The following is a 22,858-nucleotide window of genomic DNA, read 5'->3' as shown; positions in this document are numbered from 1 at the left end:
CTAACAAGTTCCCTTTATTGAGGCTTTGTGTGTCTCCTACACAGCTAGCTGAATTATTCTCCCATGGCGAGTCCAGTATATGAAGTTTGAACACTCCAAGAGTTGATTTCAAGGGGCAGACCAATCACAGCATCTTCAATGAGTGTAGGCTGCCACAATTCCTCCAAGTTTTTGTCTGACCTCACCCCCCCCAGACTAAAGAAAACAGCTGCACTTCTGCATTTAAATACACTGTGTCTTTTTTGTAAAGGGTGTGTCAGCCTGTAGCACTTATACCACGTGCGCGCTCTTTTTATGGTGGTGGGCATCTCGGTCTGAATCTGTTCCATCTGTCAAGCAACAGGAAAGGTAGCTGGAGCAGAAGCGGAGCCACCCTGAGAGCTAAAGCCGGTCCGCCGTCGCTCCAGATCCTTTCCTCATCCACAGACAACACAGCTGGAATGGACAACCGCTACAATAGCTCAGGGTGATACATCTTCGGACCTGGTGATGGTACGGAAACAAGAGCGCCCACAGCGGCGTGCGGGCTTCACATGATGCATCAAAAGGGAAGGGTTGGGGTTGAAATATTCACATGTTAAAAGGCGACTCACATCTATGGTATAGACTACAGTACCCACTGATCTGAGCAGAGTCTCTCTCTCTCTCTCTAACACACACACACACACACACACATACAGAGACCAAACATACAACAACAGACAGCGAGTGGGTGGGCTGTGACAAGAGAGTAATTCTCCTTTTGACACAGCCAGTTCCTCTGAAGACGAGGGGAGTCACACACTGACACAGTGCAGCACTCAGAGGAGAAGATCACACACACACACAAATGCATGCACGAGTTAGTTATAATGGTGACTATAAAAAGACTGTCTGATGCTGTAGTCTGTGCAGGACTGTCTGCATCAAAGGCAGGTTTTCACATGTAACTGTCACATTAAACACAGGAAAAAACACAAAGAATTCAAGATGCGTCCGACTGTTTCGAGCAGGTAATAAACCAATAAATAAAAAACAATAATAATATATGCATGTTTTCCCAATTTAAGAAACATCCCGAAACCAAACAGGCACAAATGAGGATGTCCTCAGCAAGGCAGGAAAGGTGAAACTTTTAATCACAGGAAACTCACGCAAACGCCATTCTGTCACTGTTACGGCCCGAGCGCCGTCGTGTATGGCGCTATATCTATGTGCCTTTTCCACGCTACGCCTCCAGGTGATCGTCCCTCCTCCGATTTTTCAGCTGATTTCCTGAAGAGTGAAGGAGAGTTTTGGCCCGGGAGAGTGAGATGGTGGACCACAGTGGTGGAAGCATGTAGCTGATCACTCGTTGCCCTTTTGGTTAAAAGAAACAGAACTGATTGTACTAATTATTGTTGGTTTTTGGTTTTTTGATTTTGATTCTTGGGGTACTCTTGTGGCTTTTCCCCCACCAGAGTGGTGGTGTTTTCTGTCGGTGTGTGTTAGCCTAGTCCTTCGATTTTAGTGCTGACCAGCGTTTTGAGTTGTTTTCTTAAATAAACAAACAATTCTATAAAGGACAACCAGTTTCTGCTCTTGTCTTGTTCTTCCCAGGAAACCATTTTCTTTTGTTTTCCTCCTTCATCCCCTGCCTGGAGGTAACAGTCACACACACCTGGAGACAATGTTGCCAATAGGACATGCACCAAGACTTGTTCACATAAGTGAGTCAGCCTAGTAACTGATGGATTTGTAATCAATTTCAAACTTTGATGCATTTTAAAGTCTAAATCTATGTGTGAACCAGCCTCCCACACATCTAAACTCTCTATACCTGCACGATAGCTCGGAGGCAGCCTTCACATTTGTCTCCCAGGCATAAAAGACGGGCACAAAAAGAGGAGATTGGATGTATGAAAAGATGAGCACGTGTCATAAATCAGCAAGCTGACACGTGAAGGCCTGACAAGTGTCCTGATGGATTTTGTGCAGGTTTAACAAAGACAGCACACGTGCTCAGCGATGGCCTTCAAAGGCTAATTTGGAACAAAGGCTATTTTGGAAAAAACAAATTAGAAAAAAACCCTTTTTTCACAGCTGCAGAACAGAAATGAACGCAACCCCCGTGTGACGTCACATTCGTCTCGTTCAAGCTGCCAACATGTTCCCAGGCTCTCGGCCGCCTCATCTCACTTATATCTGCTGATTCAAAGGGGACATTTCCTTTTTTTTGAGGAAGTAGCTCCCCACTGTGCCATTATCTTGCTTTATTGTCATTTGACATCTGTGATTTCCTGTTTTCTCTCTTCTGGATAAATTGTTTCACGCCATTCTCCATTAGTGTAATCATTTCCCCCCCTCTTCCCCGCACCCTCTTCCCTTTTAGTTTTTTTCCTTTGAGGCTTTATTCGCTCTCATCCCTCACATCTGCTTTTGCAGAGGAAGTTGTGAATTCATTTATTTTTCATGGGAAATTTTCAGCGCACGCACTTATGGTCCCAGAAAAGTCTTGCCTGTTTGTTTATTGTATTTAAAGTGCAGATATTAAAGTCATTTGTTCCGAGAATGCGATTGCAAATTGCAGGAAAATATTGTTTTTTGTGTTTTTAATGGGGCTGCCGTGTCCTGTGCTAGTTTCATTTTCTCACACTCACTGTAAATATCCCCCAACTTCCTTTGTGTGGACGTTTGTATGTAATTACAGCAAAATCTGTGCGATGTTTTATTGGCTTCCTGGAGGCCTCGTTGTTTTTCTGCCCCCCCCCCCCCCCCCCCCCCCCCCCAGCCTATACTGCTCTGTGATCCGGCTGCATGTCTTCCTCCCCATCTGGTGCATTTTTTGGGTTCTCCACTATATAATTGGTTTAGACGGCAACACATCCCCAGTCCCCAGTTTGTCTGCGAACCAGGATACCCCCGATGTTTCCTAAATGGCTCCCACTGTTTGTGGTGAGGCAGTTCTCTTCCTTTCTGACTCCAGCCTCTACCTACTCCTTTACATTTTTGCCTAAAAAGCACATTTTCCCGCAATTAGATATTGAGATCTGGTTTTACGTAACATCATTTATCAGCCGTTATTAATGGCCAGAGGAAAATCCTATGTACTTAATGGTGGCTCTGCTTATTTGGCCTGACCATACGTGGTTATTTACTGGGGATCTGGAAGAAAAGTGACTGAAGACGGAGGAGTGGAGTTGATCAGGGGATTATGCGAACATTAGGAGAACAGGGGCGCATAAACGGCTCATAATTACAGGATAAAATGTGTAATTACTGTCAGTTGTCATGCCATTTCCAATACAGGATTAACTGGTTATTACCTAAATCTTGGTTTTGTTTTTCCATCCATCCATTTCTTGTTAAATGCTTCTTCCTTAATCAGGGTCAGGGCCTAATTGGGGTTCTCAGACTCACTCAAAGATATTTTGACTCTCATGCTTTCAGGAGGAAGCTAGTCCGGGTGCAATCTCCAGGCATGAGCCTGGATTGGAACCTACAACCTTCTTGCTGTCAGGTGGCTGTGTTAAAGAGGGTAACGATTACTGATGCCAGGGTTACATGGTGGTGTGCTCCAAACAGCCTGCAGTGTTGGGGAATTATACATTGAATTCATCCACAGAACCCAAGATTTGAAGCTCATAATTCTGGAATTTTGGTTCTGCACAACGAAAGGCTACCTTTTGCACTTTTTATCCCCCTCCTTCCCTTGGGAGGAAACCAATTAATTCAAAACGACAGTGGCTTCTTTAGCTCCTGCTCCATCAACTCAGCCATTAACAGGGGGCGTTTCAGGCGGGGCCTGCGCGTCCACCTCGTTATCTCCCTCCTTTGCTGCATCACTGTTTTCACCCCCCCACACACACACCCTCTCCCCCCTCCCCCGCAGTCTTCTCTCATAAATATTTTACATCTTCCAAATGAACTCTGTCAACTCGAGCTTTGCGCATGGCTGCCCGCCTGCCTTGTGACTTTTTATTGCGTGGAAAGTGTTTGGTGGGGCACGTGAACCTGAGCGCAGCTACCTGCATTCAAATGTGTCCCATGATCCCATGCGTCCCAAATAAGCCACACAACAGCGTCCGTTCAGTTGACTGCGCAATCCTATCGCTGACGGTGTTTGAATTTTTTTCCCTTTATTTATTTTTATTTTTTTCCCTTTACGTGTGGCTCATTGCAACTGAGAGGATTTTGCACTATTATTTTGGAAGGCTGTGTTTCTGATTCTTTTTAGGTGGAATGGATTTCAGGAAGTTCAATGGCCAGGATGGAGAAAATGAATGTTCCGTTCGTGCTGCTTGACTTGATGAATTCTGACACGTGCTCACCCACACCAGATGCACACTGCTTAGCTATTATGAGTTTTATTGTTATTATTATCAATTTGACTTAATTAGGCAAATGCTAATCAAGTCCCTAATGCGTAAGCGACGATAGTAGTTAGTTAGAAAAGACTTGGGGAAATATTTAATGGTCCCAGCCTGACTGAAAGTCAGCAAGTCTCTGGCCAGATGTGGCCTCTGCTGGCTGGTTGTTACGGTCTTAAAGAACCAAGCTTTTCACCCCCCAGTGATCTTTAGATGTGTCTAATCTGTTACGATGCAGTCACACCAGAACTCACTGAACTTTCCTTTGGCTTTAGCTTTTGTTACTCAGTCATTAGGGGAGCATCCACAGGGATCTAAGGTAATGCAATCTGATTGGTCGGATGTACAGTATCAACATGCCATGCTAATGATTTTACAATATATTCTCCAAGAAGGGGGTCGGAATACCCTTGATTTATTGGCTGTGCAGACACACAAACACACACACCAAGGTGCGATTAAGAGTCTTCAGTCAGCGTGCACAGATGAAGGGAGGACAGGTGAACTCCACTGAGGACCGTGATGAAAATGGAACCCTTCAAGAATGGGGTTTGTTCTAGCATGGAAAACTGTCTCTCTGTATTAGGATACAACAAGGTTTCATCCTATGCTTTTATTATTCATTATTTTAACAGTGGTCTTTGTCAGAGATAGATGGTCTCCTGTCTTTTGTATCTGAGTGCGCTCTGCTTTATATAAAAGCCTTCTCTGTAAATCTTTCATGCTACCTTCCTCTTGAGATAAAATGAAAATAGAAATGATGTATACCGGACTTCAAAAGAACTCTGTCTCGCTGCATTCTGGCATTTTCTGTTTTTGTGGTTTGGCCTTATTTTACCTTCAAACAACCTTTAAACAGTTTGGATGAATCAATTCTCTCTAGCAGTGATATCTCACTGTTTTCAAAATCAATTCCAATCAATTTAGCACATGCACCTGCAGTATTTATGCATGTTTGTCCCTGCTAACAAGCTCCTGTCCCCCAATGAAATGGATATGCGCCCGCACTGTATGTGAATTGCATTTTCGGGTAGTGAAGCGGAATGATCGGCATCACCCCCGCCCCCCCCACAGCCTCAGCTCCAGCCTTGGGGGCCCGGGGCATCACTCAGTCAAATTGAATCACAAATCCTGTTGGGCAGAGGAAACCGTGAGGCTGAGGAGGAATGAATGGCTCGGCTCTGTCGCGTGATGTCTGCTGATGAATGGTCAGGGCCCAATAGACATCAGGCCAAGTCTAGGGTCTTCATGACGGACTCTGAGTTTGCTGTAATTTTAGTCTGAAATGGGATATTTCAAAAGTCGGAATCGCCGGTGGCTTTTGCGCTCATTTGGAGAAAATCCGAGCCTATTCCCCTGCAAACTATCCCCCCGCTTCCCTACTTTTAAATGTTTCAATGCTCGATGCTTTCCCCAGTCTTATCTCCCGCTTTTCACTCCAGCTCTTTTTGGCTCCAGCTTTCTTCACCTTCTTTGAGTCGGCCTGTGTCCCCTCACGTCTCTCTTGGCTTGCTTCCCTTGATTAAGCACAGCTGTCGCACTCTCCGCAAAGCCCCTCTTCTCTTCCACATTGTTATATAAATTGGCTGGCTGTCTTTCTCAGGCCCCGGTCCCGTTGATGCGGGCTGACGTCAGTGGTCGTTGTTTATCCCCCGGTCAGAGAGCTGGATCCCCTAGCTCCTTTGACTCAGGTCATTCAACCAGTACTTGAATACGCGCGTTTCTATGCGCGCGCTTGCTCGTTCACGCAGCAGTGATGCATGCTCATTAAATTAAGCTCAATCAAGAAACTAAAAGCTTTTTCCAAACATAAGCTCTCCTTCGTTTCTTAGAAGTGGCTAGATTTTTGTTTAGTTATACTTTCACAGCCATTCCAGATGATCTATGACTGTGTCCTGGGATGAGCAGGAAGGAGCTAACGCTTGAGAGCTTCTCCAAAACCACATTTATCGCCAACATTGTATATTTTTCATGCACATAAATATTGGGGTTTTTTTAAGAAAAAGTTCTGAATGAGTAATAGCTCAATTCATCTATTTACTGATGCAAGCCTCAAGCACCCCTCAAGCATCATTTAAGAAGTGTGCACTCTCCCCCAGTGTCATCCCCACACTCATGCAGTCTAACCTTTACCCCAAACTATTGTTGGAGTCAGAATAAACATTAGGGATTACGGGGAGGTTAACATCGAGGACCAAAATTCTTCCCTATCCGTAAAATTTTACATCGCTTTATTGTAAAATTCAGTCGACGCTCCATAAGTTACAAAGGTTCTAATTACCTATAACATTGTGTTTTATTTATTTATTTATTTTTTTTTCATACTATATGTATTCTGAACTACCCTGGACGGGCAATAAAACTCGAGTGGATTCAAGCTGTGTCTCGGGCAGCCATCGCAGGGCTTTTCCCGCTCCAATCCTTCTGTGTTCACTGTGTTCTCTCTCTACCCCCCCCCAACCACTTTAAAGACAGTTACCTTGCCTAACAGCACTTTACTTTTAGTAAAGTCATTTGGTGTAGCTCAAATGGGTATGAAAAGTTGCTACATGAAGTAGCTTTACATGGCTAAATGACATGCAGGGTTTTTTAAAAAGCCAGCATTTACTGTTGAATCTCCCCACTGCTTCCCACATTTCCCATTTTGCATCCTGGCACTGTTCTCTCTCGAGATTATACTGCCTAATGCACCATTACAATGCTAAAAATACTATTTTTTTTGTTCATAGACCATGTTAAGACTTCCATTTAATGTGATTATTATTTTATTCCCGCCTATTGTATAAGCCATCATTTTAGGGCTAAAAATGCTGACACCTTTTTTCAAACGATTGCAGATGGACGTTTTTTATCTGTCCATGTCTACAGTTGCAGCCAGTGTTTGCTTAGCATTTACTATCCCAAAGCAGCAGTTTTGTTTTATTATCTCTTTCTTTCACCTAATTTTCCCCGGAGTGGGAAAGACATTTTCCTCTGCGACATTGCTGCTGTTTCTTTTTGCTCTTCTCTGGTTAAATAAAGCGCTACATTCATGTTTTGACACAGATTTGAGATTTTCCTCCTCGATGACGGAGGGAAGAATAAGTAAAGAGAAAAATGAAAGATCCCCAGCTCCAGGCTGCTGACTGTTGACTTGTGGATTAGACGGATTAGATCGCTATCTCTTCTAATTGAGTTTCCAGGGATTGGCACACTCATAATCTGCCCAGAAACACAACCGTCGTTTCTCTGTGTGAACTTTGATGATCCGCTTCATCCAGGAGTGTTTCTCCTGAGCTGTTGTCCACAGCATCCACATCACATGTAAATAAGATAGCAGCCGTTACAAGCCCGAGAGTCCTTTACCCACCACCACAAGACCTGAAGTTTTAATAACCCAATGTACAAATAAATTGCCCCCACCTGCAATTTAGAGGTCATTATTTGGAGGTGAGCCTTGAAATTCCTCCCTTTATTTGAGGAGGAAGTTCCAGGCTGTGTATTTTACCAGTCCTCTATTTGTTCTTGATGAATTTTATTGTACCTCAAATCTCTCTTTATAGTTTCTCTGTGTGTTTTTGTCCAACAGAATGAAAGAACTTATTGCTTTGAGTGGGTGTGTGTAATGCAGTGGTATCTGCTGATACAGACATCTGCCCAGGCAGGTTCAATGGCCACAACCCCTGCGGTTCCTCTTGTACTCTGCAAAGGGACTGTGATGTGCTGTCTGGAGACAACCCTCCTTATTAAGACTCTGTCAACTTCTTGTTCCTCTCTTGGAAATGAAAAGGAGCTCTTATTCTACCCAGCTTCCTCTTTTTTTTCCCCTTTTTCTTCTGCTCTGCAGACGTTCTTGGTGGGAATTTTTCTCTCCTCACGTCGCCTCTCCTCTTCCCACAGCCCAAAGCAGGCTTTGATGTCCAACATCTTTATTCACTTCCCCTGCATATATATACGCTGACTTTCATCCCTCCATCCATGCCCCTCTTTATTTTTCTCTTTTTTCAAAAGTGAAGTCAAACTAGTCCATCATAACACTTTAACTTAGTGAATTTTACATTTTTCTCTCATTTTACGGCAGCGGCTCATATATCGGCATAGCTCGGAGATAGGAAAAATCAAAGAAGATGGTAATTAAGAGCAAAAAAGATTCCTCATTCCACTTTATTATAGTTCTACCTCTTTTGAGGGGTAATAAAAAGAGCTGATTCATTAAGTTACTATCCATTTATGTTAAACTGACACACATTCTAATTAAGGTCACAGGGGAGGCGTTGGAGTCAATCCCAGCAGTCATTGGGAAAGAGGTAGGAATAGACCCTGGACAGACCTAGGGTAAGGCAGGAAAAATGAGCTGTCACACTGTAGTTTTACGGATAATTAATTCCTCTCCAGTGCGCACGCACGCACACGTACACACACACACACACACACACACAAAGAAATTACACTGTTATCTTATAATGTTGGTAAGTGAATGCAAATATCTTAGTCCTTTAATTTAAGGTAGAAAATCCCAACGGGGGGAGGGGGTATTTTGGCCCTGCTCACTGGCAGCTGACATCTCCAAATTTAATTAAAAGTACTTTTTTACATGCTGACTGATAGCAGTGCAGGATGACTGTCTGGGTGGAGGGCACCGACTGTGCCGACACACAATGGTGGGGTTTGTCGGTGGTGGTGATGCAGGGAAAGGGTACATGATGTCAGGCCAGTGCTGGCTGGCTACGGTCCACATATTTAAGGCTGGAGGTGCCCCCTTTAGAACATTTAGAACAGCCAAGTTCCCCTCCCTGAAGTAGCAGGACAGTGAGGAGGCAGAGATAATGAGAATCTATAGGAGCTGATTTCACAGATTTCATGGCTTTTAACATTCTCTGAAGAATTTGCAAACTTTACCTTCAGCGTGCCTTTAAGCCTGCCAGAATGTTTTTCTTGTACAGGTACATGAATAATACGTGGGTGTGACTGTTTTGTGCAAGTTGACGTTGATTAATTAGCGAGCTTTAGAGAGATTTCAGCCTGAGACGAGTAAACTGTCGGGTCAGGGCTAACTTTGAAATAACAGCAGGACAGAAGAGGAAACCACAGTTTTTCTAATGACCTGCTGCAAAACATTCTGATATTTGTACATATGAAACAGAGCAGCTAGACAAATCTGTGTAAATTCTCCAGCTTTTTTTCCCCGAGTAGGTCGATGTCCATCGCCTCTTCTGTCTGTCTTTCCTCTATTGCCTCCACGTTGCTCCAGGAGGACATTTGTCCTATTAGCTCTGGCCAAATCTTCAACTCAACCCGTTACAAAAGTTAAATCTCAAGTTTATTATTTAAAATGTAAAATTTGCATAGTTTAAATAAATGTAATTAGATGTGCTGAATGATATTTCCACTTCTCTAAACCTGACTTGCTGGTTGGAATTCTTTATGAGCTAATAGTCATTACATGGCTGAGCGTGTTTGCTAATTTGACAGTTTTATTAAAGGGCAAGAGGCCAAGTTTGATAATCACAACTCAGTGTTAAAATTAACAGAGGGCCAAAATGAAATGTCGTGGATGACCTCTGAAGGGAGATTAAGCAAAAGGACTGTGTCATCACCTCAAAATCAGTCTCTCAACACACACACACACACACACAAGGCAGTGCCCAACTCTATCAGTAACTTGAACCAAAACCCAATTCTAACCTAAAACATTGACACAATTTAACAATTTGAGTTGTGAGGACCAACCAAAATGACCTCACCTCCCAAAAATGTCCTCACTTTATAGCTGAAAAGTTTGCAGTGGTCCTCATAATACAAACACACACCAACACACACACAGAGGAACATTTTGATGACTGCTTAGAGCGATGGATTTAAAAAACCCTACATTTTGGAGAAAGACTAAGTGACTCAGAGCTTTTCCTATGTAGCTTGGTTAAAAAGCCAGACCGACGTGACAAGGACATCTTCTCAGCTGAACCCTGAGAAGAAAAAAAATTGGATCATAGCATCAACGAAGCGAGTGATGGAAAGACGAGGAGGCAGAAAAGATCCAGAAATCTGAACTTGAGTTTGTTCGTTTTTGAAAAATGTCTCTTTTGATGCTTTGAACAAACTGCAGCGACATTCCGTTTCTGCATGCGTCTCCTATATTTGCCAGTAGGAGCATGTGCCACATCTCTACGTTGCTCTACAATCGCAGCAGTGTCTGTGAGCGCGGCACTTTGAACTTTCCCGCAGACTTTCATGACCTACTCCAATTTGCCGTCCCTCAATCTCGTCTGACCTTTTAGCATCAAAGTGGTGTGATTCTCAGCCCGCACAGTTAGCAAACTTCCTCTGAGCTGGGTTGGTAATTTGCCATGGTTCTCAGTGCTCTGTCTGGGAAGAATCCAGAGATTAGGCAGCTCGGGACAAAGGTCAACAAGTCTTGGTCTTTTTTCGCATCGCTCGTCTACCTCACAGTGTCACACTCGATAAGAGGAGACCCCTGATCCATACAAATGTTTTGTGTGGAATGGAAGAGGAACATTTGCCATGACATGACCACTATCACTTTGCCAGGACTGGGCAACATAACGATCTGCTTCTTATCCTCCTTGACCAGGTCCAAACATCAGCAGAAGGGTCCCCGCATGTCTGCCTGGTCCTGCTCAGTGAGTCCTCCTGTTAAAGGGAAGGTTCTTGCTGCCACTGTTGCGTGTTTGGGGTCAGCTTCTGGGTTCCAGAGCTCCAAAGACAATCTTGATTGGAGCAGATGCAACACATATACACATACACATAAATTTGTACTAAACTAAAAAGTTGGATGAGGTCTGGATGAATCTCGCAAGTCTCCTCTATGAGAGTCAGCTGGAAAATAAAGACCCGAAACCTGTCAAAAACACTTTCGATCAAAATAATTATCATTATGAATTATATATGAATTATGATTGCAAATTAAGTTATACATTAACAGTCTTTTTTTGCACATGGCTGACACACCGCCGGTAGATGACATCACCGAGACTGGTGGCGTTTCTCTTCTGTGCTGACCGAACAAATCTGACTCTCCCCCGCATGTCATAATTGCTCTGAGCTGACTCAGCATATTTCGCTGGCACGTCCGAACGCCACCGCCTGTGACGTCTGTTAGCTCGTGCGATAATTTTTAACATTTGGGTTTGCCTGCAGCCCACTCTAGCATCCTTCTGTCTGTTGTCAGGACCTTTTACTAACGCACACTGACTGAGAAAGGCCTGGAGTGTTGACCTGTCCCAACCTGACTTCAAAAAGAGATGGCTTGGCACGACACCGTGCACGCACTCCAGCGCTCAGACAAGGCCTCCCTTGTTCTGTGCCGTGGTTTTCATGTCAAACCCTCATTCAGATCAGACTCATAGAATGACTCATGAGTGATCATTTCATTAAATCGCTGAAGCCCGCAGTCGTTGCGCTGCCGTCATAATGTGTCTGATTGTCAGTCAGCAGGAAAACACACTCAAATACACAACTTTCTCTGTCCATTCAGGGATCACAGTGCCACTGTTGTTGATTTATTGGCCAATTGTATCTCGACTTCAGGGGTTAAGGGATATTCAGACATGCTGATACCTGTTGCTCCTGAGAGTTATATGTGATGTGATCCATCCGCATGAAAGCTAGCTAAACCCTGTTCTCTTTTGCCGGGTTTAAAATTGTTCTATCATCATCTGCTGGGTGGGATGGATGGCGTCATCTGCAAAAGCCATGTAATTAACATTTATCATCTTGAATTAAAAGTCAAACACAATGTTCAAAGAAAGTTTGATGCAAAAAAATGACTGCAGTTTTTAAAATTAATTAGCCTCAATCCAATGGAATGAGGCTCTGACGCTACACGAACGCAACCCTGAGCATTTATTGTAACTTGAAGTTTAACTTTAAGAGTTAACGCTCCAGCGACCTGTCCCTTTTTTGAAATGGAGACTTCATCGCATTTGTATTTGCTGGCAGGAGGCCGAAAATTGGTGGCTGTTGAAAGCCTTTGTACTGTGGCAGCAAAAAGAAAAGAGCTTTGCCATACAGACAAATTACTTTAATTTCTGCCATCATATGTCCTTTGTGTGTTGGTAAAAATAGACTTCCGCTCATTTCTACTCAGAAAAGGTTGCGTGTTTGCCGCAGAAACGCTAGTCTACAGTGACGGGCTTTGATTGGCTGGGTTTATTGTTACAGTTATTATTAGCATTGTCTTTGGATTGTGTTTATTTCACTTTCAGCATCAGGTACCGCGGCTACTTGAGCCTCTCCACAAAATTGCTCTGTGTTGCTAACCTTGCAAGTTATTGAGTGCTGCTGTAATCAGTCAACTCTCACAAACAGAGGCGACACTGATTGCAGCCACTATTGTTGGGAACAGTATCAGCTTTCTTTGAAACTTAAGGCTCTCGCTAACATCTCTGAGTGTTTACATCTCCTTTTGTTGTTTCTCTTTCTTCCACCTCCATCTGCTAACACCAAGTGGCCGTAGTTTTAACTTGTGAGCTTTTACCTCAATATATCAATATCTAATAAAGCATTGACTGGAAAGAGGTGCTTCAACCGTCACACTCTTCTCTTGCTTCATTTCTTTCTTGCTGTCCTCCCCGAACACATAAGTGTCGGGGCAGTTAATCAGCCTTCTACTGTACATCATGTTGCCAAGCTTACCGGCAGTCTCGGAGACACCGGCCATACTTGGTGTGTGATTTCAAGCTGTAAACACATGACCCCTTCCTTTATTTTTACAGCTTTGGATTATTTCTACCAATGCAGAAGGGAAATATTTCCTCCCCCCAGGATATTAAAGTATTAGGTGGAGTTCATCACAGTCAAGTCGGAATAAAATAAAAGAAACATCAAAACTCCTGCAGCACACTGATATTTCAGTCCATTATGGATGATTTCTTTATAAAACCCGGCGATGAAGTTAATGGAGTTGCTTCAAGCGTGTCCTCTGCACATATTGTCCTGTGACTAAGCTCTTTTGTGTAGCTGCTTGTGATGTAGCCCACCGTAGCCGTTAGCACTTCTATGTAAAGCAATCATATAACCAGTTACTTTTTAAAGAGTTGCCTTTTGGTGTAAATAAACAATTATTCAGCCATGTTGCTTTTAAAAATGAAGTTCCTCAGAGCTTCATCATTGACGGTCTGATGTTAATATATTGTTCCAGTATTATTTTATTCATATCACGTATTATTACATTAATTTATATTGAGTCCAGTGATTTTTGAGAACTGAGATCGCGATGATGTCTAAGATTTTGGAGACCCTCTGCAGATCTCATTAGCTCACATCTACACGCTCTAATGCAATTTTACTTTCCAAAAAACCCCTCTCTCAGGCAAATGTAGGCCTCTGCTCTCCGAAAAACAGTTCTAACAAACTGCGGATGCCAAAAGTTTTGGGCAGACGGACTTTCAATGGTGCCAGCAGTGTTAAAGGCCTTCTGTTCTTTCTCCACGTTCCTCATCTTGAGGAGTATTTGTCAGACTTCTAGACATACTCGCATATTCATGTGGTTTCATGTTAATGGGAAAAATATGATTCCGCCTAGGGAAAATTCATGCGAAAGTCTGCTAAAGTCAGAAACTTCAAATCTTGTTACTTTACTAGTGGGATTTTATGTCATGGTGGATGAGAATAAGTGCTGGGTTGATGCTAAGACATTTTTATTTGTTGACACATAGCAGCGATTTCAAGCTCACTTGCGATTCATCGATTTAAGTGGAAATAAAACACTGTTTACGTAAAACTAGCGATGCTGTAGAGCGGCATGGCATTTGAACGTGGCAAAAGCCTGAGCGTGGGTTTTGCCTGCACATCAGCTTCTGAAGCATCATGTCAAAAACCTCCGCGAGGCCTTCAGTGGAAACTTACCCGCACCAACATTCCTCAGGAATAGGGTCAGCGAACTGCAGCCATTGTGACTGCTTTCATTTGATGATGTTTTTGATGCTAACCTGTCTCTTGAGTGGCACACGTACACATTTGAAAGCGACTTGAACATTTACAATGCCTCACCCTTTTTTTTCTTATCTCCTTATCTTTTTCTTTCTTTTATGAGAAGAGAACACGCCGACAAGCTCAAGTTAGGGCATGCCCATCAAAGGATGTGAGTTTTCATGCGTATGTAGGGCAGCTTGTCTTGTTGGGTTTCTTAACTTGATTACATAAATTACGTTCCACAGGTTTATAGGTCAGCTGAATTCAATCTTGCTCAGGAGTCTTCTCTTTTTTTGCTGCTCTGAGTGCAGGTTGGGAATACTGTGTGTGAATATAACTTCTGCCTAGATGGGCAGGGCCATAATTCCATGGTTCAGTGGGGTTTTCAATATTTTTCTGTAATCTTTAATTAACAACCTAACAACCTTTGCAAAGTAAATGTAGAAATATTGTAACCAGTGACATTTTAGCAACAGCAAATGTGTTAAAGATGAAACAACTGATGCAATCTCAGTGTATTACTCCCTCTTCCTGCTATGTCCTCTGCAGCCCTATGATGACGCCGGTGGTCCAAGATCTGGCCTGATGTGTAGTTCCTGGTTCAGGTCGCAGTCTGGGCTTAATCTTTTTGCTGCAGAGTCGTGTTGTACTGTTTGGTCTAATCTCCATCATGTTACTCTGAATAGTCTACTTCCCTTCCCTGGCTCACTCCATTTCCCTCTGGTTCATTTGTTGAGATTGGCCAACCGCCCCTTTAGCTAAGCGACTATTTAACTCGGTAATAAGATATCTTCTCCCATCACTGACATCACTGCCTTATCGCCTTATTCCTCCATCCTGTTGTTGGAAGAGCTGCTGGTCAGAGTTTTCTCAGCCACACAGCGGGTCTGAAATGAGACAAATTAAAGCCCAGCTGCATGTCGGGGCTGGGCAGCCGCGTGTTCCACTGCTTGTTGTCTTCTACAGTCTAAATGAACTGGTGTCCCATCACTGGCACGCAGGTTTAATCAGGCAACACATCCGGGTTCAGCGAGAGCTCCGAGGAGATCCTCACCTCGGGACCGCGAGTTATTAATGTGTTACACGGCCGCCTCTCCGTCTGCCCCAAAGAGGCTATTTCTGTTGGACTCCCCTTAGCTCATATTACCAAGCATCAAGGGTCTGGGTTAAAGCCTGAGTCACCCACAGACAAACGCACAGAGCGAGATCGAGCCGGAATGCAGGGCGCTAGCTACCCGACAGGCATCGCCGTCTCGTCTGCGTCGGTGGACCAGTCACACAAAGCTCTGTTTCAAAAACGGCTCTTTCAGTTTTAATCAAATACCCATAATCTGCTGTTGGGCTGTATCAGTGTGGGATTCCTGATTTTCCCCACACACACATACATACCCACCGCTGGATTAGTCTGCTAATCTCTGATTCCTCAGCGTGCGCCCATGGGAGACATTGCCAGTTACGCAATGACAGCCATTACTCGGAGCCATCAGCTATGCGTGTCAGCATATTAGAGCTCCCGCGCTGCTGCCATTTTGTCAAACGCGCGGTATATGGTTTCACTAGACGTCAACGTTCGGTGCGGGCTAAATCTTATTTGCATACCTCTCGGAAGTGCTTCTGTCAGCCACGTCTGCACTCGCAAATCAGTAACATGAGAGGACAGCCCGAGATGCTCGTCTGCTATAAATAAAAATGTAGAGCATCTTTTTGCAGACGCTAAAGAGGGTGATGGCCCTGTTCAACTGGACTGAAGACAGAAATTTACTGGTGGCGTGTATTTCGTTGCAGCGTTTACGCCATTTCCTCCGCAGACAGCGACAGATTTCACGGCCCGACGCGGAGGGAAATGAAAAGTCGGTGTTTTGACTTAAGTTTGATCCCAGCTGGAAACCACGTGTGGAGGGCTGTCGTAATGTTGCAACGCAGACGTGACATAACCTGCGACAATAGATGCGCGTTATGTTGTTGCTAAAGGTCCACGGACGTGGTGGAGACCCTCACCCGACTGTTGCATGGTGCCGGCGGCCTAGAGGGGCATTTGGGCTTCCAGACGGATGACGCAGATAACACAGACTTTGACTCATTCTTCATTTCCTGCCGAGCTTTGCTCCTTCTGTCTTTCCCACCGTCTCTAAAAGCCTCTGTTTGTCCACCACTCTGGCGTTTTATCGCAATGCCTTCCCAGATTGTTATTTAATAGGAGCCTTCCTCCCTGGTGGCTAGTGATAAGCTAATGGTTTGGGAATTTCTCACTGTTTTACTACTTCGCCTGTCAAGGAGAAGAGAAAGAAGCACCAGAAGACCTTGTAATGTTTATCCTGATTCAGTGTAATGCAGAATGTGTAGGCATGACTCAAATGGACAGATCGGTCCCTGAATGTAGAGAATGTGGACGAGCATGGACATGAAATTTGTTTTTTTTACCTGATGTACAGCAAATGTGTCCTGAGATCTTTGTTTAACCCTGGCGAATGATACCCACGCCAAATTAACTTCAGGGTTTCTGGTGCACCCTCAAACCATATGAAGCATTATTGGCTTGACAGACAAATTCAGGATAACTAGGATCGACCTGAACAAAGCAAATCTTTCAAGTAGCACCACACTAGATCATGGGGGTTCTCAAGCTTCTCTATATTCAGCTATATCATAAATAACATTTAATCTGTAGCACACTCTTTATATTAATTTATCTATTTATTTACAATTTTAAGTTGGGGTCTGCGCCAATGCTGTTTTGGCTTCATTCAACCTCGCTGATATCCACCATTTCTCCCAGGCGCTTTATTGGCGTTATGATTATTCCGGCCATACTCTCCCAGTTTTATCACGCATTCCATGACATTTATCCAGACTGCCGGAGCAACTCTGGAACAACAGCATCAGGAAATGACAACGTCGGGCTGGAATTTGCCTAATGCGAGGAAATGTGTGATACCCGAGGAGTGGTCAGGTGTACCAAATGTGCAGAAAGCGCAGGAAATTGAATATCTTAGGCAGATGATAATGCATGTCCATCTGTAAATAGGGATTTCTATAGACTTTCTAGTAGCCGGTCCAGCAGACTCTTTCAGTCTCTGGAAAACACTCCAAAAAAATGGTCTCTATGCTATATTGGCTTATTAGCAACATGCTACTATTTCAAGCTGCCCAAAGAGTTGATTGCTGTCACCATAAACGCTTACATTGCTTCCATGCACACCATCCGGACAAACATCTCAAAATACCCTTTTACAGGCACACAGAAGGTCTCACTGAGCCTTAAATATTTCAACCACCCCCTCCAAACTCACCCTCAGCACGGGGTTTGTGAGTCACGCGTGGCCAGTCAGAACACACTCAAAGATGTTCAATGTCACCTCTTCCTCACATCTAGCCTCCTACCTTTGTGTATAGGGAAGAGAAAGAAAATTGCTTTAATTGCTCCACTTTTATGTTGGCCTGGATGAAACACTTAGACGACAGTTAGCGAAACAGTGCTGACACATTAGCCGTGAAGTCATTAAGTGAGGGAACATCCACAGTAAAATAAAAGGCATAAAATCTAATTCGGGGTTTTTAAGGTGGTGCTACAAGAAGTCTCTGGCTCTGAGAGGCAAATAAAAGACACGAACAGTCCAGGATATGCCTTCATGCATGGCTGTCAGTGCACGATTGGGGAAATTTTATTGAATGATCAAAGAATACCTCTGAGAGCCGGGGCTGTGAGAGACTATTGGAAAGATTGCTATTTTGGAATATTGGCCGTGTAAGTAGACTCAGCAGAAATCCCTTAAAGACCGCTTTCATCGTCCAGTAAAGTTTTATTCCATCTCTGCTGTGCAACCAGTGCTTCCCAGATCCAGAATAACAGAGATAAAAACCTGCCTTTACTGTTCAGTATAAATGTTATCACCATACAGTTTCACCTGGAAATACACCGACCCGGGGTTGCCTTTGGATCTGCTGCTTACTTCTTGGTGACTTGAGTGGACGTAACAGCATTGGCTTGCCCTCCCACCCCTGCTCCGAACATGCCGGTTGTCTCTGCGCCTCTGTCTCTGCGGAAGCGTTAGCAAGGATTTGACTCTTCAACTTCACTCAGATTTTAAGTCACCTACAGTTCAATTGGCTCTGAATGAGTTTATTACGAGAGTGTAGAATTATAAACAGAACCAGTATAAAAGGCAGGAAGCGTCTCTTCTTTGCCAGCTGTTGTCCGCACGCAGTGCTGTCGCAAATGCTAATTGGAACCACCAATGTGTTTGTTTTTGTTTGCCTTCCATGACAGCCACTTCCCGTTGGCAGAATTTAGGGGTTGAGCTACCAGGTGGGTGCAGCTGCTTCACTCTTGCAAGACGTTGCTGTGTTGCGTGTCCGTCTTGTCACGCAAACACAACCGCGCACTCAACCGCTCTCCTCTTTTTTGTGTGTGCGCACTCATACTCACGCCATGAGCATTTCACTGCCGCTGCATCGCTCCTGATTCCAGAGGCCTCCGAATCGTTCCAGTTAAACCAGGCAAAGAAACAGATGGGGAACGATAACAGCAAGTCAGCAAATTTGTCTCGTCTCTCACAGCAGACACGCGGGAACTATTCGTGTCAGCTTTAGTGAACAATGATTCAGTTGAAGGAACCTGTCTGATGTCATTGTTTTTTCTCTGTTCTCCCTCCTTCATCCCACCTCCCTCATCTTGTTAGGGGAGCACCTCCGCGTGTGCCCACAGGGCTACACCTGCTGCACCAGCGACATGGAGGACAACCTGGCCACGTTGAGCCGCAGGGAAATGGAGGGGCTGCTCAAGAACGACGGGCGGTCCTTGCAGAACGCTCTGGTCGGACAGCACAAGACCTTCGACGGTGAGTGTTGACGCAAGGAGCGGGTGGAGTCCAGGTCAGAATTCTGTATCTTTTATACATCTCCACATGTGTCCTCCACAGAATCCAGAGGTTGACGTCGACATTTAGAGTTTTGGCATCATATAGAACAACTTGACAGTGAAATGGAGGATATAAACACACACACGTTCACAGACATAGGGGACTTTCATAGACCTAATGCATATACCCTAACATCTCAAATAACCCCTTCACCCTAATCTTAACTTAAGATCAATACTATCCTAAACTTTAGCTCATCTTGAAGCCTCAAAAGATGTTTAAATTTGTGGGGACCGGCCAAAAGACCCCACTTTACAAAAATGTCCTCCCTTTGAAAGACACACATACACGCGCTCCTTCCTTAGACGAACGGCGTCCTCCCCGCATTCAATATCAATATCAATCTTTATTTATATGGCACTTTTCATACGCTAGGTAGCACAAAGTGCCTCACAAAGGATAAAAACAGCAAAGAGAACAACAGAATTAAGAAAAGGACAGACACACACACATGCATACAACACACTTACACACACACCCACACACATTCTCAAAAGTCGATACAAGCAAGAACAAGTCACACCATTTACGGGAACTTCGCCACCGCCCCCTCGTCATATGTTTACGCGTGTATAATAATGTGTTATTTGAAAATGATCTAAACTATCAGATAACATTAATTACAGGAAATGACAGAGCCTTGGGAGATTATTCAAGCAATGGTTTTACTTAAGTCTTAGCTTATAACGGTATTTAGTATGTGTTTATGTGTGTGTGTATGTGGGTGTGTGTGTGTGTGTGTGTGTGTGTGTGTGTGTGTGTGTGCGTGCTCAATGGTAAGCAGCTCCAATATGAGTGTATCTGTTGTTTCTATCCATTTAAAGCATATATGTCTTAATAGCCATACCCCGTCACTATGGAAGGTGGAGACAGAAACAGAAACAGAGGCAGATCTGTAGAACACTGGTGTTCCAAGGCAATTAGTTGTGCCTAATGACCTGTTCCAGCTAATAGAAGGGTGTCACTGCACTCCTCTTGTTCCTCTTGGCCAGTCAGCGACAATGGATCGCTCCGAGTCTCGGAGCTCGGCTAGCTTGCCTGACCTTTTCAGATCACCGTGATTAGTGTCTGAATGACAGATCTTCGCTTCTCTTCTTCAGTCTGTGTCTTCTCTCCTCACTCAGGAGTTTGTTGCTAATGGCGACCCAGCCAAGTTCACATACCGGCGCACAAACATAACAGCTCTGTGGAGGCACACAAGTTTGTCTGAGTCACTTTGCGTAATCTGAATGTTCTCAGGCTCTCCTGCTTTAAAAAAAGAAGTATATCTGAGCTCAGTGTGCCAGTAAACAACACCGACCGCAGACACACACTCTGCTCCAAACCATAAACACTGCAATGATGTGCGTTCGTAAAACTTGAATAAGCACACAGTTGCACATGGTGTGTGTTCACTGGCACGCCCTCACCCTTCAAGTAGCTTGAAGACAGTTGTTATTGTTCGCGTGCGTCTTTGGATGGCCGCTCCTGTTTGCGGGAACAGAAAATTAATCAGACCGCTGACCTTAAGTGCTGCATGATATATGACAGTCGCTTTGGCTGCGGAGCACATCGGGGGAAGGTGATTAAACTTTTAAAAAGGAGACAGTTGAGAGACAGACTGAGGTTAATTAACCGCAAATGTAGCATTAACTGCCAATAGATGGTTTATTTTTAGGGTATCAAATTACCTCTGTTTCTGCTTGCAGGGCGCAAAATTGTTTTGGAATTTTGCGTGTTTATGCCTTCGCCTTGCATCATATGAAGTGGTATGCGAGCTTCTCAGTGCTCTGGCCAATAAATAGCCAATAACAGCCTATCCCTGTGAAACAAATCAATAAACTATTAAGTCACTCACTAAAAAATAGGTGGCATCTGTTTCCTGACTACATCAGAAGATCAAGAGCAAACAGCCACTTTGACCTGAACTGTGTGTTCCTGCACATCTGGCTGTGTTTAGCAGGGCGTGGGCTCACTGGTGCCATGTGACTAAGTGCAGGGTGTTACTGGTCCAGCCCAGGCAGGCTGCGCAACTTACATGGAAGGGGCCCCGACCAGGCCGCAGATCTGAAGTCACGTCCAGCTGGATTTAGTCTGTGGGGGTGAGCGTGCGGCGCGTGAGCGTGCACCCTCGTGTTTATATGCACGCGTTTATGCGCTTGTCATTAAGTGTGTGTCACCGACTGAGTGAGCCGTTGTGTGCCGAGACGAGCACTTTGTCCCGACGTAGTCGCACTGTGTACAGAGGCGCAATCTAAATATCAAATCAGGTTAAACAAACATGCGACAGAAGGACGAGGAGAAGAAAGAGGGTGAAGGAGAGGACAGCCTGGAAATGCGACAGATGCAATAAAGAAAGCCACAGAGACAAAGGGGAAAGGGAGGACGGGGGTGTGTGTGAGATAAACAGGTGGAAATGAAAGAGACAGTGGCGAAAAAAGGGAGCTGGCGTGCTGGAAGTGAGCAAGATGAGGTATGAGAGAGGACACAGAGGGCAAAGGGGGGTGAGCCGCGCGTCAGGCCGGGAAACAGGTGTGCCAGGCAGATGGAGGTCTTGAGGGTGCAGGTGATGTCTGAGCTAATGGTGCGTTCACTGGCTGCCCTCACTGCGCGCCGCGACGCCTTTCCGTTGGAATGCTGACACATGCCAGCGCGAGAAGAAACACACACGTCTGAAACATGCGTCGCAGTGTCGCGTCAAATACGTAGTCACAGCATGAATGTAGAAGACTGTTATTAGGGTCCAGAGCCCAGTTTTACTGGTCTAAAACTATATTTTAAGGCCTGAAAACCAAACGATCTATTGACATGGAACTTAAAAACAAACTTTTGGCCTCAGAGAAGGTCAGCGATTTAAAGTTGGATCATATCTGACGTTTTAGATGATGACATCCATGCATGCTGTTTCTAGAGGAGAGGCAATATTTTGGTTGTCATTTTGTTCAAGATGTGCAGACATCGGCCAGCTGGCCTAATGGGTCACGCCAGGTCACGTCAAACATCTAAACAGGCGAGGTCTGCTTAAATCCATGTTCACCGGTTAGCTCCTGCATTAGCATCTCATCGCCCACAAGGATTCTTGTACGTGACTCCACACTGTGGATGATTCCGGAGCCAAATTTCGGGCCAAATTTGGGAGAATGAATTAGGAATCACACCAGCAAAGCAAACAACAAACAGAAGATGATCCAGGTCAACAGTGGAGGAGCTGAAAGCAATCAAATTAAGTCAATTGACTGTAAATCTATTCCATCTGATGCTGATGTTGCTTTTTAACAAAAATGAAACTATATAAAATGCAGAGGCCTCTGATACTGAGAAAAGGCTGCACTGTAACCCCTTGAACAGCAGATTTGCCAAATTGCAGACGAATAGACCACAGATTTCAAAGTTAAATAGAAAATTTCTGCGTGCCAACATCAACATGAGTCAGCGTCACATGGTGTCGAGCCAGCCCTACCCAAAACCTCCCGAACCTGCCATTTGTTTCTCAAAACTGACTAAAATAGTTTTTTTTGAGAAATGTCATAACATTTTCAACAGGAAAAGAAGCTGCCCACGCCGCTTAATACATGTTGGAGTTGCAACAATTAGGTTCCTGATTGTATTTGCTCCCACCTCCTGCCCCCCAATCTAATTTCCTGCTTTCAGGGTCACTTTTGATGATGTCATGAAAGACAAGGACATCTGCTCCCATTGTGGGACCCCGATTGGCTGGTT

The 22,858-nt window shown here is 44.4% G+C and overlaps 1 protein-coding gene across 2 annotated transcripts in view; it reads left to right on the top strand.

Annotated features, from left to right (window-relative positions):
* The window catches only part of gpc1b (glypican 1b), a 39,760-nt gene that overhangs the window by 4,170 nt on the left and 12,732 nt on the right, over positions 1-22,858 (top strand). For both annotated transcript variants that reach the window (XM_057056005.1, XM_057056004.1), the window contains exon 3: positions 18,920-19,078. In XM_057056005.1, coding sequence (XP_056911985.1) covers positions 18,920-19,078 — 159 coding nt within the window. The remainder of the gene's footprint in view (positions 1-18,919; positions 19,079-22,858) is intronic.

The sequence above is a fragment of the Takifugu flavidus genome, chromosome 15 (genome assembly GCF_003711565.1).
Source record: "Takifugu flavidus isolate HTHZ2018 chromosome 15, ASM371156v2, whole genome shotgun sequence".
Taxonomy (NCBI): Eukaryota; Metazoa; Chordata; class Actinopteri; order Tetraodontiformes; family Tetraodontidae; genus Takifugu; species Takifugu flavidus.
This window is presented reverse-complemented; position numbering and strand designations above follow the sequence as displayed.